The sequence below is a fragment of the Oenanthe melanoleuca genome, chromosome 8, assembly GCF_029582105.1.
Source record: "Oenanthe melanoleuca isolate GR-GAL-2019-014 chromosome 8, OMel1.0, whole genome shotgun sequence".
Lineage (NCBI taxonomy): Eukaryota > Metazoa > Chordata > Aves > Passeriformes > Muscicapidae > Oenanthe > Oenanthe melanoleuca.
Genome location: NC_079342.1, coordinates 9,959,838 through 9,979,770, shown reverse-complemented (window position 1 = coordinate 9,979,770; position 19,933 = coordinate 9,959,838). Strand labels below are relative to the sequence as shown.

Below are 19,933 nucleotides of genomic sequence, written 5' to 3'. Positions count from 1 at the left end.
CAAAACACCATTTTGCTCTCCATTTTGCTCTTGCCTCTCCAGGACCTATTTCACAATAAATACAGATACATATGTCTGTTTTAAGTAGAAGAGACAAATAGCAAAACTAACATGGTGACCAATTCATATGAACTGTAGAGAGATAAGAGACTCAAACCTACCACAAGTCTGATGGTTATTTTAAGATTAGTTTCTTACATTGCATTTTTGATGATACAAAAAACATTGTAAGTGCCAAATTAGTTTCTATTGTGTCCCCTATTAGGATATGTAAATAGTAAAGTTATAGCTGTTGCCTTTGAAAGCAATTTCAGGGTAATATATTGAAAGACATTTTGGTTTAGATCAAGTATGGTGTTGATTTTCCTGTTGGTCTTTCTAAATAATCTCATTCCATAGAATACTTTGATTTTTTAATTTTTTTTTTAAACATAGATTCCCCACACTCCCAATGTCATGGAATTCTGTCTTCAGTTAGGGTGGATGGACATATTCCCTTAAGAAGTGTTTTCTTATGTTGTCCTCTGGTTTCTCTGCTGATATTCGTCTGTTGCTTTGCATGTTCACCTGTGTCATTCTGAACTGCTCAGTAATAGTAATAGTATCTCGTTCTGAATAAACTCTATGGAAAGGCACTATTTTTACTTTTGATTTCAGTTTTATATTTCTATGAAAATTCTTTTCCTGTGAGACATCAGAACACAGAGGGGAGCACTTAAACTCTGATATACAACAAGTATCTCTCAGTGCATTATCAAGAGGCAGGAGAATTGAGAATAGAATGGCCTCTAACTGTGCTTCTTCTTAATCGTTAGCCTGCCATAAATGCATGGATTTATTCCTTCTCCACAGATACTGCAACATGTAGGAATAAATGTACTTTGGGTGGTGTATCTGATCTGAAGTTAGTTTTAATTTTTCAAAAACAAGAAAGGTGCTACATACTACTTAAATGCCTTCAAATTGGCTACTTATATATGATGCTAGATGTTATTTTGAACTTGTTTGACAAAATACTCCATAAGAATTGTAATATTTACCATTGTTTAGTTCTGTATTCCTTCATGTATTCACATTAATTTTAATGGAATGAAATATGATGTATAAGTATAGATAGTGCTGACAAGGGTCATATTTTAAAAATGATTTCATGACTTGTAGTTCTTTGGGTTATTCCAGTCACTATAAAGATGTTTATTTGGTAAGTGCTTATAGAAAGAGTATGAGTAATTATGCAACTTGGCCAAGTATCTGGCCATCTTGAAAGTTGTGTGTTTCATACATTAGGGAAAAGAAGTGTAATGAAAAGACATTTTTACACAGCTACCGTAATTAATATTAAATGTAGAGGTAAATTTTGTTTTCCCAGATGGTGTTCACCAAGTCTTTTTCCCCTCCCCCCCCCCTACCACTTTCCTTATTCATTGATTTGTTTTGGTATGAGGAATATCATGTAAGTTGTGAGAAATGAAATTGTGTGATCTCTAATACCTTTAAATTATGCAGTATGCATTAATAGGATGGTTATTATTTTTACCCAGCATGCTCACTTCTCTCTCTTGTTTTGTATTGTTTTGCTTCATAAGGCAACTGTAATGAAAGAATTAAATGGAAACCCTTTTTTCTGCACTTTTTCTTTCTCAGAAAAAGACGTCTAAATTTCTGATACTGTCAGTTTTGGCAGTGGTTACATAGATGTGTATTATTGTGGCATCATCACATGGTTACCTTTGAATTTCTAAAATCCTGCTTCTGTTTAAAAACAGAAAAAAACTATGTATGGAGAAGATTTTGTTTTTCTTTTTATAAAACAGGGTGGATAACAGACACCAGTTTGTTTGCCTCTCTACTTTCTGACATTTGTTAGTCTTGTGTATTATTTCATTATGTTAAAACTGAAAACTTTGGATGTGTTAGTTTAGCGCTTTCCCTTCCTACTAGAGTCTTCTACATAATTAAAATGACAGTGAAATGTTAGCTGAGATACAATCTTTTGAATGTAACCTCTGTTTTCTGTACGGTTGAGGTTTCTCCTTGGTTGGTTTGTGGGCTTGTTTAGTTTTATTTCATGTAAAGGAAGAATCTTGAAACCTACAAAATCCTCACTTGCTTTATCCTTACTAGTAGAAAAATAAACTTTCTACTAGAAAGATTGATATTGGTACTGTTTGAAGCCCCTCCTTAATGTGACATAAGGATTAATCAATGTTTTTGTTTTTGTTGGCTCTTCTCACAGAGTCAAACTGCATTGAACTTAATGTTGTGTTATGTCTCCAGCTCTGTGTTTTAGATAACTGGACTATTTTGTGGTTCTGGAGTTAACTATATTAATACTTCTAATTAATCTCAAGCTATTATCTTGAAATATTAAGAAAATCTCTCTTCTGTCATATTTTTTAAGCGGGCCCAAGCAGTTCTTCAGGCTGTGACGGCTGTGCAGGCATCAAACGCTCCCATCAGTGGGACCACTGTTAGTGAGAGTGCAGTGACTCCAGCTCAGAGTCCAGTACTTAGAATAATTATTGACAACATGTACTATCCAGTAACCCTGGATGTTCTTCATCAGGTAAGTCAAATTTCACTTTGGCTTGAGCTATAATTGGGAGAAGCAGATGTGTAAAACTGTACAATGTTTTTGGCAGATATTCTCTAAATTTGGTGCTGTATTGAAGATAATCACATTCACAAAGAATAACCAGTTTCAAGCTTTACTGCAGTTTGGTGATCCAGTGAATGCACAGCAAGCAAAACAAGTAAGTATAGTTCTCTTTTAAGGCTAGAGATCTTCCTGTACTCTCAGCATTTGTAAAATGTTGATCTAGAGTACTGCCATAGTGTGTCATATTCCTCCACCACGTGTGTGAATTTTTTGAGATTAAAAAAAAGTGAAAGTTATTATGTAATATCTTATTATACCACGTGAAATCAGTGTTTAATGTTAGTGTGTTTATGGATACTGTGTCTGAACTATTTTTTGACATTTGTATGAGCAAATATTATGGTAAGACTGCACAGAGATGAAATAATATGCAAGACTGTAATAGTAAAAATGTCAGCCAGAAGTAAGAATGTAGGATGTCATTCACTCAAAGCAGCAAATTTAGTTACCCTTTTGGATTGTTGTTGGCAGGTACTTTTAAGCATCCATACAGAGATGTGATTTGTGGATTAGTTACAGATTTGTGAAAGTATTCAGTTATAGTATCCTAATAAAAAAAAATAAAAAAAAAAAATCTAAACTTATTTGTAACCATAAATGCCCAGAAGAGAGAGGGCAATTTACTCATGTGACCAGACTGTGAAGAAGCTTTGCAGCAGTGATGGGTGAGCAGGATCTTGCTTTTGTTTTATAGGAAACTCTCCTATCCTGGGTAGGAAAGGCAAGAACAGGTAACTGGTTATATTCATTATAGCAGGAGAGAGCCTATGGATAAATTATGGCAAAGATCAACAGCATGTCATCTAGACCAGATGGTTTGAATTAATTGAATGGGATATGTTCACATTTGTGGCAGTAGAAAAGTTGAATCAAGGGGGAAGGTGAGATTTTTATTATTATTATTATTATTATAATTTTCAAGAGATAAATGGAATTAATTTCTATTTTCAAACCTTCACATACAGTCTGAGTTTGAGGAAGGCTGATTAAAATTGATGTGCTGCTTAAATGTTGCTTGGCAGCATAGAAAGTGCTCATTGCCTGTAGATGACAGACCAGCTGAGAGCTTCACAAAAGTGAAAAGCTCACACCTCAGGCTAAGCTGGCAAATTTTTCTCTTAGTAGAGAAGAGTAGAGGAAAAACGAAAATAGGCTTAATTTTCTGTTGTAAAATTGGGGACTGTATTGAAGTAAAGATCTTGTTAAGTGGTGGAGGGAGGTAATTTTTGTCTCTATCACCAAATGAAATACTGGGCATTGAGTAAAGAACTGTGAGATGTCAAGACTGGGAATCACAAAAAGTTAAACATGTTTTCAGAGAGCAGAGTGTAAGTTTTCATGCTCTTGAGGAAAACAAGAGAGATGATTTGCAGCTTGATTTATGGTGGTCCACTTTAAGATAATCTACTCCTGAAAAGCAGTCTGGAAATACTTGTAGATCTGGAACACAATTTAAATTAGGGATGTCTTTTTCAGAGTTGAAACAATATCAAATATTAGATAATGCCTCAGAGTAGAGAGAGATGCATAAGGATTTCTATGGATGGGATGGACCTTGCAGGTTTAAAATAGCAGCGCAGAAGCTAGAACGTAACCAACAAGTTCTGCAGAAACCAGTTGTGGACATTTAGATTTATATTTGATATATAGTTGGATGCTAAATGTGTTTGTTACAGAGAGTGTGTTTGTGTTTGAAAGCCATTTTTCAGTAGTAGATGTTACTGCTGCTTTTCAAGTGCTTTTCTGATGCAAAGTATGACATCAAGTATTAAATCTTTTGACCTTGTTATTTGAGTCATGTATATTATTAGGAAATTTAATGGAAAAATGACGTCTGCAAAATGGACTGTAGTGATGTGAAAATTATCAGTGTAATTCTAGGAACAGATTATAAAGAAGTTACAAATGAAAGGATGAATTATGTAGGTGTGAAAGGAATCTAAGAATCTCTTGCTGTTGCTGACTTCAGACAAACTGATATCAGCTTGTGGGACTCTGTTGGTCTTTAAAAAAACCCAGCATGTATTTGTGTCTCCAGTTTTGCATGTTTTGATTAGAGTGCCTGTTCACTTGTAGTAGCTTGTGTGTGAATGACTAAAGTTCATTGAATAAGTGACTCCTGTATGTACAGGCATTGTCAGAGTGTTGTTGGGGTCTTACTGTCAAATTGAAATGGTTTTAGGTTTATAGTTTTTAACTATAGGTTAACTTTAGGTTTATAGATTTTAACTAAACTTTACTGTGTGTAAATATACAAAATGTTAAGCATAGTGCCAGCTACTATTATTAAAGGATGCTAAATTAGAAGGAAGGTTTGATTTCCCCACTACCCTCACAAACTAAATAGAGTAAAATACAGTTCATATGGTTAACTCACTGTGATAAAACATGAAGTGCTACTAGAAGAAAAATTCCTGAAGGAAAGAAGCAGTCAGGTGATAGGAAAAAACCCCTTCAGTTTAAATACATCTGGAAATAGAACCAAGATGATGTGGTGGCTACAACTGAGTTGCATGGAGTTCAAGATCAAATACATGGTAAAGGAGTAAAGTTTTCAATTTGTTTTCCATCCAAGTTACTGTAGAAGATAATGAGGAAATTTCATTTTCTGGTGGCCCTCTTCACAGGAAATCAGAATGTGGGTTTAATAGAAATTGAAGACTCATTAGGGAAGTTAAAGAGCAATTTGAAAAACTCAAGTGATGTAAGTACTAAGGAGAGATGCTATGCATTTGAAGGTTCTGAGAAAACAGTGACACTAACAAGAATGTACAGTATGAAGCCCTGTGGGATCTCTTGTGATTTGAATGAGCAACTAGTGAAAAACCTGATTCCTGCTCCGCTTGTTTTGTAAGAAACTAATTTCCTGAAAAAATAGATAGTGGCTCCACTGATCCTTGTTTCATCAGGTTGGGTCATTATAGGTTCCTTGGGTGAAGACTGGGGACTGCAGGTTCTGCATAATGCAGCAGTCTAGCCAGGGATGGAGAATGTAACTGAGAATGGGCAAGAGTAGAGCACATTGAACTGCCATGCTTCTGCTAATGAGGGTTTTGTCTGGAGATGTCTGTATGCTTATGAAGATATTCTAAGCATTAAAAATAGCCTTTTTTTTTTTTGTAAATGATGGGTAGTTAGCATAAGCAGCAGACTTAAATATTTGAACACCAGTAGTTCGGTATACCATGGAGAAATGAGGGTTGCTGGTGTTCTTGTCTGAGAAGCTGGCTAATTCAGAGTGTTGCCTTGGTGCAAATGTACTGGAAGTATTCTTGCCAAATCATGGATATTAAGAGTTATTAATGACTCATCTATTGACAATTAACTCAGGCTCATGTGTAGTGCATGCCAGTCATCTTGACCCAGCACAGGTTAAAAATATCACTGGACGTTCTAATGCAGTTGACCAATGGATCCTTCCTTGGCCCACAGGTGATTCCAAGATTCCAGTGAGGTTTGAGTGCACATGTCACATTTCCAGTTGTTTTGACTCAAAATTTCAGGGTAGTTTTGTGCTGGCAGCAGTCTGCAAAAGATCTCTGCTAATCTGCATTGCCCTAAAATATGTAGTAGGAACTTCAGGTAGTCATTGCAGAATGGAAGAAAAGACATCTCCAGATAAGATACTGAGCTGCAGGGTTATTATCCACTAGTATTGTATTAGGATTTTTTGTTCATCTTTGGTTCTGAGTAGCACAATTTATGCTCAGAAAAGGTAAGTTGTGCTCAGTTAAACAGGAGAGTGCTGGATTGCATTGTATCAAAAAGCCCAGGCTTTGCACATAAAATATGTTAATTTTTGAGAATGGAATGTATTTACATACTCATTTTAGCTGCAGAAACTTCTTGTATCTAAGACATTTGTCTCAAAAGAAATTACTTCCATTCAGATGCATATCTGTAGAATGCACTTGGGACACATCTCTCCCAAGAGATACTTAACCATACGACCTTCAGTTACTTTGAGGTACTTATTTGAGCTGGAGTTTGTTTTGTAAGTGTTGCTTCCTTGGGTTTGGGTTTTTTAATGCCTTTAGCTCTTACACCCTTCTAAAAATCTTGGTTTTAGTTTTTTGGGTTTGCTGACACAGGCAAGATGAAGGATGATACATTTTTAGGAGGTCTCATGATTCTTGATCTTCTCGGTTTGGCCCACGTATAATGTGGCATGGTATCACATGTGAAATAAATACTTGAAAGAAGTAACTGGAGTTCTTGGAGATGGTGTTTGTATGTACATTCACTAGCAGTGAATGGCTGATGTCCTTCTTTTCAGAATGTCTGAGAGGAGCAGTGTTTGAGGGTTTGTTGTACATTCTTTTGCTATGCAATTAAGAGCTCAGGACATGCATTCACTTTTGTGACTTTATATGTGAACAGTTAATCTGGAAAAAAGTGCTGCTTGGTGAGAATCTTTCTTTCATTGGTAGAGGTGTATGATGCTACTGATAGAGATGGTTGGGGTGAGGGTTTATTTTGGTTCTGATGCTTGAATACTTTCCTAGAGTTTGATTACAGTGCTTGCTAGGAGTGCATTTCCTTCATTATTACAGAAGTCTCCATATTTTTAAGTCTCTCATATTTAGTGCTTTTAGTGAAAGGAAGATATGCCCAAAATGTAAAGGGACTCACATCCAGGTATCAACTTGTCTGAGGGATAATGGAGATGGAGGAAACATTTATACATGTATATATATGTTGGATATTTTTAAAGTGTTTTCGGAGACTACTGTGTATCATGTTAATAGGCATTCTTTCAGAAGTACCAATTAATTGTGAAAATGGAATTTCTAAAAAAGAGTATTAGTAACATCAGGTTAGCAGTTAAAGTTGGTTTTCTCTGTTTTGGCACTAATTACCTTTAAAGAGAAGAGGGAAGCATGCAGGAATAATGTATATATTATGCCTTAACAGATGGCTGTCTAACATGGTGGTTAAGTCTAGGGGTTTTTTTCCTCAGCTGATTTTCCACGAACGATTCTTGATTTATTTTTTTTTTTTCTTTGAGAAATATATTTGCTATTATGTCTGAATTTAAGCTGTGCTATGGAATGCAGGTTAATTAGCTTTATTCAACAGACAAAATTTAAGTTTGACACTGTTAAAATGTCCTTTGCCACTTTGGTGCATAAAACCAGCTTTCAGGTAAGAAGGGAACATCGAGCTTGCTGGAGTCATGTTGATAGGTTAATGCATTTCAATTGGTTTTAAGCTAGACAGTAAGACAGATAAATATCTATACACTGACCTTGTTTACAATAAAATAACCAAAAACCCCAACCTTGTGCAACCAACTGGTATTACGTGTCTTTTAAATAAACTGTGATCTTTTTTTCAGGCCTTAGATGGTCAAAATATTTATAATGCTTGCTGTACCCTAAGAATTGATTTTTCCAAATTGGTGAATTTGAATGTCAAGTACAACAACGATAAAAGCAGGGACTACACTCGTCCTGACCTCCCATCCGGTGATGGACAGCCAACCCTGGACCCAGCTATTGCTGCAGCATTTGCAAAGGAGACCTCTCTTCTAGGTATGGTGTTGACATTCTTCTTCTGTATTGCAAAGCCACTTCATGAAAATATTCATTAATCCTTCTAACAAATTACAATAGTCTCCAAATGCCCTTCAGGGTTCAGTCTATATTGTGGTCTGAATTGCAGTAACATAATTATATTGTCTTCAGAAGTACTGAAAAAATGGAATGAAAACTTGCATGACAAAATGACAAATGCACAAACTATTAGAAAAAATCAGGTTAGTTCAGCTTGTATCACAAAATCTGTCCTTCCTTCTTTCATATGTTCCTGTCTGTGTCCACCTTGCCCACCTTCCCACCTAGTTTGTAAGAGACTTAACTGTATGATTTCTTTATGCTGATGGTTATTTGTAATACCAGATTATGAAACTAACATTTTGCTGGTTTACTTCAAAGAGGAAAGATTATGCTCTTTGCTTAAAATACCCAAACCTTATGGTGCTACCTGTAGTTTCTGTGAATAAAAGGAACAAAAAAGCAACCTGTAGTTGCACTTCTAGTGCTCTTATATGAGTTTTATATATCCTGTCAGCCTTTGAGTTTGTCAGAAGTTGGTGAAATGATCTGAGAAGGGTGAAGATATATCTATCTTCTGACTATTACCAAAATAATCAATGCAAACTCCTACTCCTGTCAAATTGTTTTTTGGTGAGAACACCTTTCACTCTTTAAAATGTAATGGCACTCAAATATAGAATCATTACTTTTGTAAAAGCTGATATATTATGTTGTGATCATTGTTCTTCCCACTTAGTCTTCTTATTTTTTTCTTTCGTAATTTCCCATTTTTTTTCTGAAGAAAACATAAGAACAACATAGATTTCATGTTTTTTTGTGCAGTCTGCAAACTGCAGTAAGTTTGAGTTAATGTAGGAAAGAGGGGCCTCTGCTCTATTATGAAAGATAGAAGGAACTTAGTGAATGATGTGAGCCCAGGAAGAGGTAACTATTGTAGTTAGGGCTACTGAATGTTGTACTGTATTTGCCCCTTCTCTGAAATCAGGTTACTTGAAGGATACAATTCACTAGTTGTAAAGAACCCACAAAGCCAATCTACCAAATTCCAGAGTGCTTGACTTTACATTTCTAGTATCACTTGCAGGTACAGCAGAAGTTTTGGACAGTAAAAAATACTGTAAGAATCTAAAGTCTCAGGAAAAAACTATCTAAAGTTTATTTTTCTTTTTCTCTCCTTTAACTTTCCATAATTTAAAAATTGAAATCTCTCATTTCATGCTTCAGTTGGGAAGGTGGATGAGTGTTCATGTAGAAGTTTTACACCATAGAGATGAGTGCTGTAGGAACACCCTTGAGGCAATTAATTCTTTTGTCAGCCTGTAATGACTAGAAAGTAGACATGGGGCTGCAGTATGAGTAGTAAGTAGACAAAAGCAAAGCTGCTTATTGATGAGACCCACAATATGAGTGATTTAGGAGAGGAGACAGTAAAGATTCATGAGTTATGAAACAATGCCAAATGCAGTTACTTATATAACTCCAGATGTGACATTTTCCTGAATCCTGAGAAGTTGATTTCTAGTCTCAGGCTTACTAATGTCTTTCTTTGTAGATAATACTTACAGTATGCATCAAATTAACAGGTTTCATTTGCTTGGCTTGGTGAAATCACACTCTGTGGATGCTTGCATCATTGCATTAGTGTGGATGTATTTAATTTGGATTGCTGTACTTTCTGCAGTTGTCCAAGAGGCTTTAGTGGACTTTTATGATCTACTACTTTAGCCCTGAAAGTTACTAAGATACTTCTGGTTTTTTGTCTGCAAAACTACATAGTTTTCTAACATTTTTATTTTAATCACTCATTATTTTGTGTATATTAAAAATAATTTCTAAAAATATTTTTTGAATCTTAATGTTTATTTCCTTCAGTTTGATACATAATTTCTTTCTCTAATGTTGATAAAAATGTCTTCATCATATGCTAGTGTCTGCTGTGCCTTATTCACATGTGATTCTCAGAGGGCATATTTCCCCATGAGAGACTAGAATTCCATTTTGAGTTTAGTGTGCTCTTCTTCAAGTTCTTTTGCGTGCTCAAGAAGAATACCACAAGATGGACCTGTGGCATTCTTCTAAAATTCTTGATGTAGCTGATCTTTTCTATGTATATCACAAGATTGCTGACAGAAAATGCAGTAAGGACTCACTTCTTTTTGCTTATGTTACATTTTATACATTTTTATATGCTGCAAGCTTGTACAAAACTTGGGTGCAACATTTTGTTGTTGGCTCTTTTACTGTAATCCATATGTCAAAAGTGAGATTTAGGTGCAACACAATTTTGTGGTTTGAGTTTTAGTGACAGGATGTAAGTCTTGTTAGTCTTGGTGCTTCAATCTGCACTAATTCTAAACCAAAGATATCTCTGGGTTTTTTTGGGTGACGTTAATGCTCCACTTCAGTAAACTAACTTTATGATGTAACTCTTGTAGCTTTGTAAGCTGTTAGCAAAGTTGTTAAACTGCTGTCTCCCCCAAAGCCCTAAGAAGCAGGACAGGACCTGGTCAGTACAAGTAGAGGGTGATTGCTAGACACAGAGCCACAAAAAGGGTTCATAAACCCAGGTCTCAGTCAGGTTTGCTTACCTGCAATAAGATGATAACTAGTGCCTGTAGATTTCACAGAAGTTAATAATATATTTTTAGTATAGCTTCAATTTGCCTACTATGAAAATGACATTAGCAATATGCATTTCAGAAGTCACACAAAAGGATAAGCTGAGGGAATAAATAATGTGACATGTTGTATTTTAAATTCATTGAGGAAAAGTCCTCAAAAGGCTAGAAAGAAGGTATATAATATTTGTATGTTTTCATTAATATCCTGAAAAAAACAAAAGCCTGTTACTTGTAGTTTTTGGAAGCTGAAATAAAGCTAGTGACAAAGATTTCCAATACTACTTGATCATGTTGAAAAAGTAGCTTATATTTCTAACTAGTTTCATACAAGTCCTAAACAGCGTGTTATGTGGTAACTTTTTCATAATAGAAACTCTTCTTATTTTTATTTATTAATAACTTTTAATTGCTTAAATCAGAACGGCAAGTCAAAGTATAGTGAAGTCTGTAGAGCAAGAATTCTGTTCCACAGCTATTTGCTGTGGCTTTGTAATTTGGCTGACCTTTTCAAAAAATGAGATCTATGTGTGCTGTGTAATCAGTTAAAAACATATCAATCAAATAGATGATCTAGCCTGCATGCATCATCACTCATTCATCTACTACATCCTCACCTGTGATAAAATAAGGTTTTGGAAATCTTTGAGACTGTAAATTGGACAATATTCTATGAGTGTTTTTTGAAAGAAGGAGAAAATTACTAGGAAATGAAATGAGCTGATTTCAAATGAATTACCAATTTTTAAAAATTTTTTTTCTGTTTTTTACCTCACATATGAAATATGAAATAATAGATATTGTCTCCCTCCTCTCTTCCCCTTCCCCCCCCCCCCCCCCCCAAAAAAAAAAAATAAATTAGAGATGTCACAGAATAAAGCTTTGGATAAACAACAGCTGTATATTACTGAACCACAACAAACAAAATATTTTATGTAAGAACTACTTAAAATAGCAAATACTGATATATGTTACTCACAATGTAGATATTTGTTGAATATTACAGCTGGAAATACATTGTTGTGCTTAGGGCTTGCACAGCTTTATCCCTTGCTGTCAATGCTGGCATTCTTTGTTAGCATATTCCACTAATGCCCCTTTTTGAGATTCTTGATGACATTTTGAAGGATAATAATTGAAAATACTTTTATAGGAATGGTGTTTAATTAATCATTGTTTTTTAACTTCTTCAGTGGGACCGAAGAATGTCCTTGGGAGAGTCTGATGCTATGAAGAATTTTGCTTTTTAAAGTATGACTTACTTGGGTGTGCTGTGCCCAGCTATGGAAGGAACCATAAAAAACTTCACTAGTCTTCTTTAGATTCCTTTATTCCTAAAATTAGAGGACTGGCTTAAAGTTTCTAAGGTTGGGGAGAGATGTCTAGACATACTAGAAGACTGGATAGGCTTGACATTTTCTAAAACTTAAGTGATTGCTATTGACCTAGTATAAAATAAGTTGTGTTTCCTTCAGGTGGGGATCTGTCACACCTTACTTACATACTGGAAAAGTATTTTGATGTATCAGTGTTCTTTTACCAAACCCTGCATGATGTGCAAATGCAATGTTGATTAAATAGGATAAAGCTGTTCCTATATAAACTATGTGTAGTGCATATGTATCACAAGAAGCTTTCATGAATCCTGGGAGTAGCACACTCAACTCATACCTCAGAGACTGGAGCACAAAACCAGTGTTTTTCTGTGGGGTCCAGGCTTCCTTGAAGAAGAAAATGTAAAAGCACAGCTGAAGCTTTAGCTGAGGGTAACATGCTTCTTCAGGTGACTGAATTACACAGAGCATGCTGAATCCTGAATTTTGGGAGTTGCCTGCCCACCTCATTACGCGAAGGTTGTGAGCGATGCGGAAGCATGTGGCCAGCTGCACTGTTGGGTACTTAGTCAAGCACCAAGCTGAAGTGAGGAATGTCTCTCAAATGATGATGGGAAATGAGGATGTAATGATGCGGAGAGCACAATTAGTGTTTATTCTTACTGATTAATCAACATTTACTTTAGACCATCTTGATAAACTAGACACTTCAAGCATTTTGGAGTGCAGTGGAAACAGGTTTGCTGCACAATAATGGTCTTGAATAGAAAGTACTTCTTACACCTCATAACTTTGCAGACTTGATCTGAAAAAAAAATTCTACATTTCTCTTCCCTTAAGTTACCAACCCATTTCACAACCTGTTGGATGACTTTGGGGGATTGTTTGCTGTGTAGAGCAGTGTATGCAGGACTGATACTGATGTAGAAACTTTTTTCTAAAACGACTTGTGTGTGTTTCGTAAAATATGCTTTATTTTAAAATTAGGGCTTCCTGTTGCAGCTGTTCCAGGAGCTCTGAGTCCTTTGGCTATTCCAAATGCTGCTGCTGCAGCTGCAGCTGCTGCTGCTGGCCGTGTGGGAATGCCTGGAGTTTCAGCTGGTGGCAATACAGTCCTCCTGGTTAGCAATTTAAATGAAGAGGTAAGTGAAACAATTTTACTTTTTTTTCCCTCCCTCTTTAGTCACACTTCATTTGTCACTATTTTATAATTTCTTTGCATTTGGCCTCTTACATTTGGATTTTAAGCTCAAAGTGTTTTTGCTGTTTTTTTTTTTAATAATCCCCAAAGTTTATTTTAAAGATTCTGTTAAATTCATTTTTTTTCCTAGGTAGCTAACAACTTAAAATATCCTTTGACAGTCAGCTACCTATTTTTTCTAAGAAAAATTTGGTAACTACATATTTGAATACCACCTGTTCTTTCTTTTGTAACTGTAATCATGAAAACTAGAATTTGTGTTTTGTTTCTAATTGTTTGCTGTTTCATTTCATGCTTGTATCTCACATTTTTGAGTCTTAATTTATGTGAACTACTCTAACACATTTTTCTTTGAAGGTTCTCCCAAAGATCTTGACGAGGCACTCTTCCAGTCTCTCTTAGTAATTTTTTTTTTCTTTGCAGTTACTCATTTGTCTTAAAAAAAAAAAAAAAAAAAAAAAAAAAGTAGTGGCAAAGCATTTTCACCTTAACTGTATCTTTCTTGCTTACTCTGAAATCTGAAGGGATTAATTTAGTTTTGCATTTTTACTGTCCTTTACATTTATTTTGATGACTGTGAAAGCTGGTATGAAATGTGGGAAGTTTGTATCAGTCTAGCTGTTCCATTTTTAACTGGCCTCTGTCACTGTAAATCATTAAGCTTTTTTTATCATTTAGCACTATTTTGTCATCCACAGTCTTGCATGTTAAAATGTTTTAGATCAGAGTGCCATTTTGAAAGATATTTTGCCTGCATTTCATAACCAGCCATGCTTACGCAGTTAAAGTTTAGATTTTAAAATTTCTATTGCATGCTTTTTTTAATTTATTTTCATGTTGAGATGAAATGCTGTAGTTTACTCTTGATATGAATGTACTTTACCCATATTTGTCTTGGGTGACTACATTTTACTCAGTTTTTCTTGTACAGTACATAAACCAACCATTTTCTGACCAAATTCCTGCATTTCCTATGTACTGACCTATATTTTATTTTTTTTTTTGTTCCCCACTTCCTTATTTTTTTTTTCTTCTGCATTGCTGTATTCCCTCCCCCATTTCATCCTCTTCCCTGTGTGTTCAACTTCCCTTTCCTTGTCTTTACCCAAATTCCCATGCCCTTCCCTGTCTTACCCTTCTCCTCGTCTTTGTCTACGTTCCCTGTCTTCATTCCCTATGTTCATGCTTCTGTGCTTGAACAAAATGTTCCTCGGACCAACTTGCCCCAATTAACCGCCTTGAAACCATGATCCATGACCACCTCACCATTCTGCGGGAACCACCCTTCGTTATGGATGATCTGTTCATCTCCGCTCTTCCTCGACTCTTCTCTCTTCTTGTCTTACGCTGCTTGCTCTTCTCTCCTTCTAAAGATGGTTACGCCCCAAAGTCTGTTTACCCTCTTCGGTATGTTATTGTTAGCACTATACTTTTATTATTGATTTGATTTTGTTTTTATGGTTTTTGTTTGGTTGGTTTTTTTTTTTGTTTCACCTTAATTTTTATTTGTAGCTAGCACTTTGGCTTAAAGTTGAATAGTAAATCTTTTGCTGTTTTTCTTTTGCTGTTTAAACCTCTCCATAGACACAGATTTTCTTTTAATGCATGCTAATATATTTTGCATGGTCTTTAATTTTGTATCATTCACATAGCTTTGAGGGTTTATCAGAAATTATTCTTTTCAAAATTCACTATTCAAAATCTTTATCTCCTTTATTCATTTGTGAGTGTGTTGAGTTCGAGTGAGTGATCTTGTTGCTGTCTGAATGTTCCATTGATATGTCAAAATATATGACTTAGGTGGCTGGCTTTAAAATGAACTTTTTCTTTTGGGTTACTTTTGACTTTGAAAAGGTGTTTATGGTGATGTGCAGCGTGTGAAGATTTTATACAATAAGAAAGATAGTGCTCTTATACAGATGGCTGATGGAAACCAGTCACAGCTGGGTAAGATTAGTTTTCTGTTTATATTCCCATTAGTCTAAATACTTGGAAATTAGGCTTTGTAAGATCAGGTGAACTAGATGTGTTTATATTTGTCAATCTGTCTCTTATCCTGGTTATCCACCAGATCCAAAATCTTTTTGCATGCACTTGTGTTCCAGAAAGTCTGCATCTAAATGAATACCCTAAATGAATTCAACAGCTGAATCAAATATGATGATCCTTAAATAAAATTAAATATTGACAAAGAGTCTACAGACCTAATTCTTGATTCCAGTCCTTTAGCACACTGACCCTTTGATTTGCTTGTGTGATGTACCACAAGCTATTGAAAAGTAGCACTCAATTGAGTAAACTTATCTTTTTCAGCCATGAGCCATCTTAATGGACAAAAAATGTATGGAAAGATTATTCGGGTTACCCTTTCTAAACATCAGACAGTACAACTACCTCGAGAGGGACTGGATGACCAAGGGCTGACTAAAGATTTTGGTAATTCGCCTTTGCACCGCTTCAAGAAACCTGGTTCAAAAAACTTTCAAAATATATTCCCTCCTTCTGCAACACTTCATCTGTCCAATATTCCGTAAGTGTTCACTGTCACTGAGCTGATAATATTTGTGTGACTCACAGCACACTGAACTGACTAATGCTTTCCTGCTTATGCTTTTTTTCTTCCTGTCTGTAGACCATCAGTAGCAGAAGAGGATCTACGCACATTGTTTGCTAACACTGGAGGCACTGTGAAAGCATTTAAATTTTTTCAGTAAGTACCTGTTCTGCATATAGCTCTAAAGAAAGAGTTTTGCAGCACATCTTAAGAGAAAGTGCATATCAGATAGCAAACATTAGGAGCAACTCCTGTAGTGTTCAAGTTCCTAATTCCATTATTTTGTTTCAGAAGAGATCACAAGATGGCACTTCTTCAGATGTCAACAGTAGAAGAAGCTATTCAGGCTTTGATTGATCTTCACAATTACAATCTCGGAGAAAGTCACCATCTGAGAGTTTCTTTCTCTAAGTCAACTATTTAAAAAGGCAGATAGAGAATGAAGGTGTATTGCATTGTTTGGTGTTGTCACCTTTTGACTGTTCAGGAAAGTGGGGACCAGAGTTTGTCTTCTGTTTTTTTAATTTTTTTTCATGCTGTTATCATTCCTCAATTGTTTTAAAAATAAAAAAATAAAAAAAAAGAAGAAAAAGGCAGTGATATTAACTGCTTTTCAACTGTTCAACTGTTGTTTAGGTAAACCATTGTTTTGTTTAAAAGATTTCAAGTTAATACCACATTTTTTCAACTTAGTTGACGTACGTGCCTTAAAAAGGAAAATTAGTACTGCTGGAATTGCATAACTAGTAAAAAGCAAATTTGGTTGTCTGGGGCACATTGTTACATGATAATTTAAATATGTTTAGGCAGGGGTGTGTAAAAAGGTTAAGTTTTTTTCTCCTGCTTGATAGATTGCTTTACCTGCTGGCTTGTCACTTATTTTTCCTTTTTAATTGGATAAGATGCATTATGCTGAAAAGCAATTTTATTTGATTTTTGCTACTTTTTGCTTTGTGTTCTTTTTTAAAAAAGGCCTTTTATATTTCATTGTTCTGGTCTAGATTCAGTTATGAATGTAGGCATTAGTTAAAATTAACAAGGTACAGAATATTAATTTCTTAAAGGACAAAAAGTGACTTCTGTGACTTTGAGCCCTACGTGAAAAGCATTGTGGAATCTTAACCTTTTTGTACACACTCTTGTGGGATGTATCATATAAATGTCAGCACTAAGTAATGTCTTGTTTGTGGCTGAATATTTTTCGTAGATGTTTTTGAAGTTGACATGACTTATGTGCATTTCAATATATATTGCCATCTTTAGTTTGTAATTAAGATATGGAATATGGTTGTGGATTTCTGAGCATGTACAGACTGGTCAAGCTAGTTCAGGAAATGGTGCATGTATTTTTCAATGATGAAGAAAGTTTGCTGCAAATGCTTGCAGGAAATTTTGTGGCAGTTTTCTAAAACTGACAACCAGGTGGGACCAAAGTTTATGTGCCTTTAGTCTTAATTTACCTTGCATTGTAATATTCAGTTTTAATAAATCTCTTCAAAATATTTTGTATTTAGAAATTGATCTGACTTTACTATAAACATGGCTCAGAATCTGCAGATCCAGTTAACTTAAAAGCAGTTCACTGACAGTCTGAACTGTTACCTTGATTCTGTTTAAATGACCAATACTTTTTGAAATTGATGTACTTAGTTTCAAGATTCATAGATTCTGTTATCTATGTAGAAAAAAGAAAGGTCATGTATATTTTCTATTAGTTGAGTTTTTACATCTTTAGAATTGTAAAATTCAGTATAGTTTGGAAGTGGCACAATTAAAAATTAATTTTCTAACAAAGTTGGGAGGTTTGATGGTTGTTTAATTTCATTTTGTGTGTACTCTGCTTACCCTGTAGCATGCTCAATAAACACTTCTGTAGCTCTGTATTCACCTTTTCTGTCTTTCTCTGCTGCTTTCTATCTCTCCTCTTCTTTGTTTTTCACTTCTACTGTGCTTCTAAATTCATGTTTATTCTCACCAGGGTGGGAAAAGCATAATATCAAAAACTGCTATTTATGGCTTTTTACCATAAATCTGATGCTGTGAAAAATACCAACTCTTTATTTCAGATAGTGACCCCTTTGCAGGCATATGTGCAAATTAAACATTTCCCACCCTGTTACAACTTACTGCTTTAAAGACATAACTTTTATTGTAGTTTGTTAGCTCTCTCTTTCTATCTTTTTAGTTTTTAAGCAGATTTATGCACTAATAGATCTCTCAGGTTTGCCATGCTCTCTTGCTGCAAGTTTCATCTTTCATTTTTTTTGTGTCTGCTAAAGATTTTCTACTAATCATAAAGTACACTCATGAGTGAAAGTAACGAAGGATTTCAGATGAGATCCGTGGACCGTACATGGATACATTGAGAACTTCATCTTTTCAGAGTCATGGGTTCAAATGAGTATTAGAACAGTCTGGGCACTTCAGTAGTTTTACTTTATATTACTTTGAACTGATTGTTGTGGGGGTTTTTTCCCTTTCTATTAGAAATAGGATTTTACACAGTTGCCATTTAAGAGTAACTGAATGATCCTGGAGTATTTGGTAAAAGCTGTCAGTGTTCAAATCAGAGCATTTTCAGTCACTTTTCCAGTACAACCACTGTAGATACATTGATGTCAGAATACTTGTGAACTGATGTCTGCCTTTGGGTGGCTTTCAAATCAGTAAATAGCTAACAGCTTTTGAAGGTCATGGTATAATGTAGGGGCTTGCATTAGTCTTAGTACATTAAATAAAAAGCATTTTATCAGAATTACATCCAATATATGATTTAAGTTATGCTCCAGGTATTGCAGTGATCACCCAATCTGAAGTGCTGTAGAATCCTATTCATACATACTCAGAGATTGTGAATCAGCATCTTTTTACAACTTGAGCACCCAAACACACAGATGTGACTATTTCCAATTATTAAAGCAGTAGTTAAGGGTCTGGCTGAGCTATCTGTTACATTTTTCATCTGTACAATATGATGTTCCATATTTTTCTAAAATAAAAGTGTGTCAGATTTCCTTTTGTGTATCAGAATGTGCTTGCGTGTTTCAACTAGAAATGTGACTTGAATTTTGCCATTCTGCGTGTTCAGCTTGTGCTGAATTATTTCCACTCTAAGATGTGTATCAGATAGCATACAGTGATTGCCATATGTGTAATTTTGAAATAACTGTAAACATCTGCAGTCTCATTGTGTACAAATATAGGGGTTTATAAAAGGGTAGCTTACATACTTCTTGCTAAGCTTATTTCCTTAAAAAGAAGTTTCTATACTTTTCTCATTTTGATAATTTCTGTGGCAAAAAACCTCAAGGGAAAGAATATATATTGGCTTTGATTTGTTATAAATTCAGCAGCTTTTATTCTGAATATATTCTGATATATTTGTATCAGCCAAAATTATGACAGTCATAATTGTCATGAAAGCTTTTTTTTTATTAATCTGAAGAAAATCACTGTTCAGTTATGGATACTTAGTCTTTAAAGTGGTATCTCTTCAGAAAATACAAACTTAGTAATGTCCTAACTCCTAGAACTTCCAAAAACTTGTTTTTCATGACTTGGTACTGAATTTTGTATAGTAATTTGTACATTTTTGTTGTTATAAAATGTAAATAACTTTCTGTATTTTTAGCGCTTCAGAATGTGAAAAGCATCACTTTTATTAAAATTTTACTACAAATAAGATTCATGAATAACTTCTTACACTCCATGGAATGTGAGTTTTCAGATTGTTAGTAAAACTTTACCATAGGCATAGTGATTCTCCAAACTCAATTTCAGATTTTTGAAATAATTCTGGTGTTTTGTCAGAGAGCAGTTGCTGATTTTTATTTCTTTGTGAATCATTACATTTTCTCTGGTGGAGCAAGGAGATTGGTTGGAGAAGTCCAAAAATGATTGATCAGGTAATGTTCAACGGCAAATACAGTATGTAAATGAAATAAACCAAAACCTTATAGCATTCTAACTAGAAACAGGGGGAAACCTCAAAGCTAAGGGAATATGCTTC

At 34.9% G+C, this 19,933-nt stretch overlaps 1 protein-coding gene across 5 annotated transcripts in view; it reads left to right on the top strand.

Annotated features, from left to right (window-relative positions):
* Positions 1–16,516, top strand: part of PTBP2 (polypyrimidine tract binding protein 2) — a 42,971-nt gene extending 26,455 nt beyond the window's left edge. For 2 of the 5 annotated variants that reach the window (XM_056497420.1, XM_056497425.1), the window contains 9 exons: positions 2,402–2,566; positions 2,643–2,753; positions 7,998–8,193; positions 13,157–13,311; positions 14,744–14,777; positions 15,225–15,317; positions 15,684–15,900; positions 16,003–16,080; positions 16,216–16,516. In XM_056497420.1, the coding sequence (XP_056353395.1) occupies positions 2,402–2,566; positions 2,643–2,753; positions 7,998–8,193; positions 13,157–13,311; positions 14,744–14,777; positions 15,225–15,317; positions 15,684–15,900; positions 16,003–16,080; positions 16,216–16,348 (1,182 nt within the window). In that variant the 3' untranslated portion in view covers positions 16,349–16,516. The remainder of the gene's footprint in view (positions 1–2,401; positions 2,567–2,642; positions 2,754–7,997; positions 8,194–13,156; positions 13,312–14,743; positions 14,778–15,224; positions 15,318–15,683; positions 15,901–16,002; positions 16,081–16,215) is intronic. The other 3 variants (XM_056497424.1, XM_056497422.1, XM_056497421.1) reach the window with 3 other exon arrangements.
* The last annotated feature ends 3,417 nt before the right edge of the window (positions 16,517–19,933 follow it).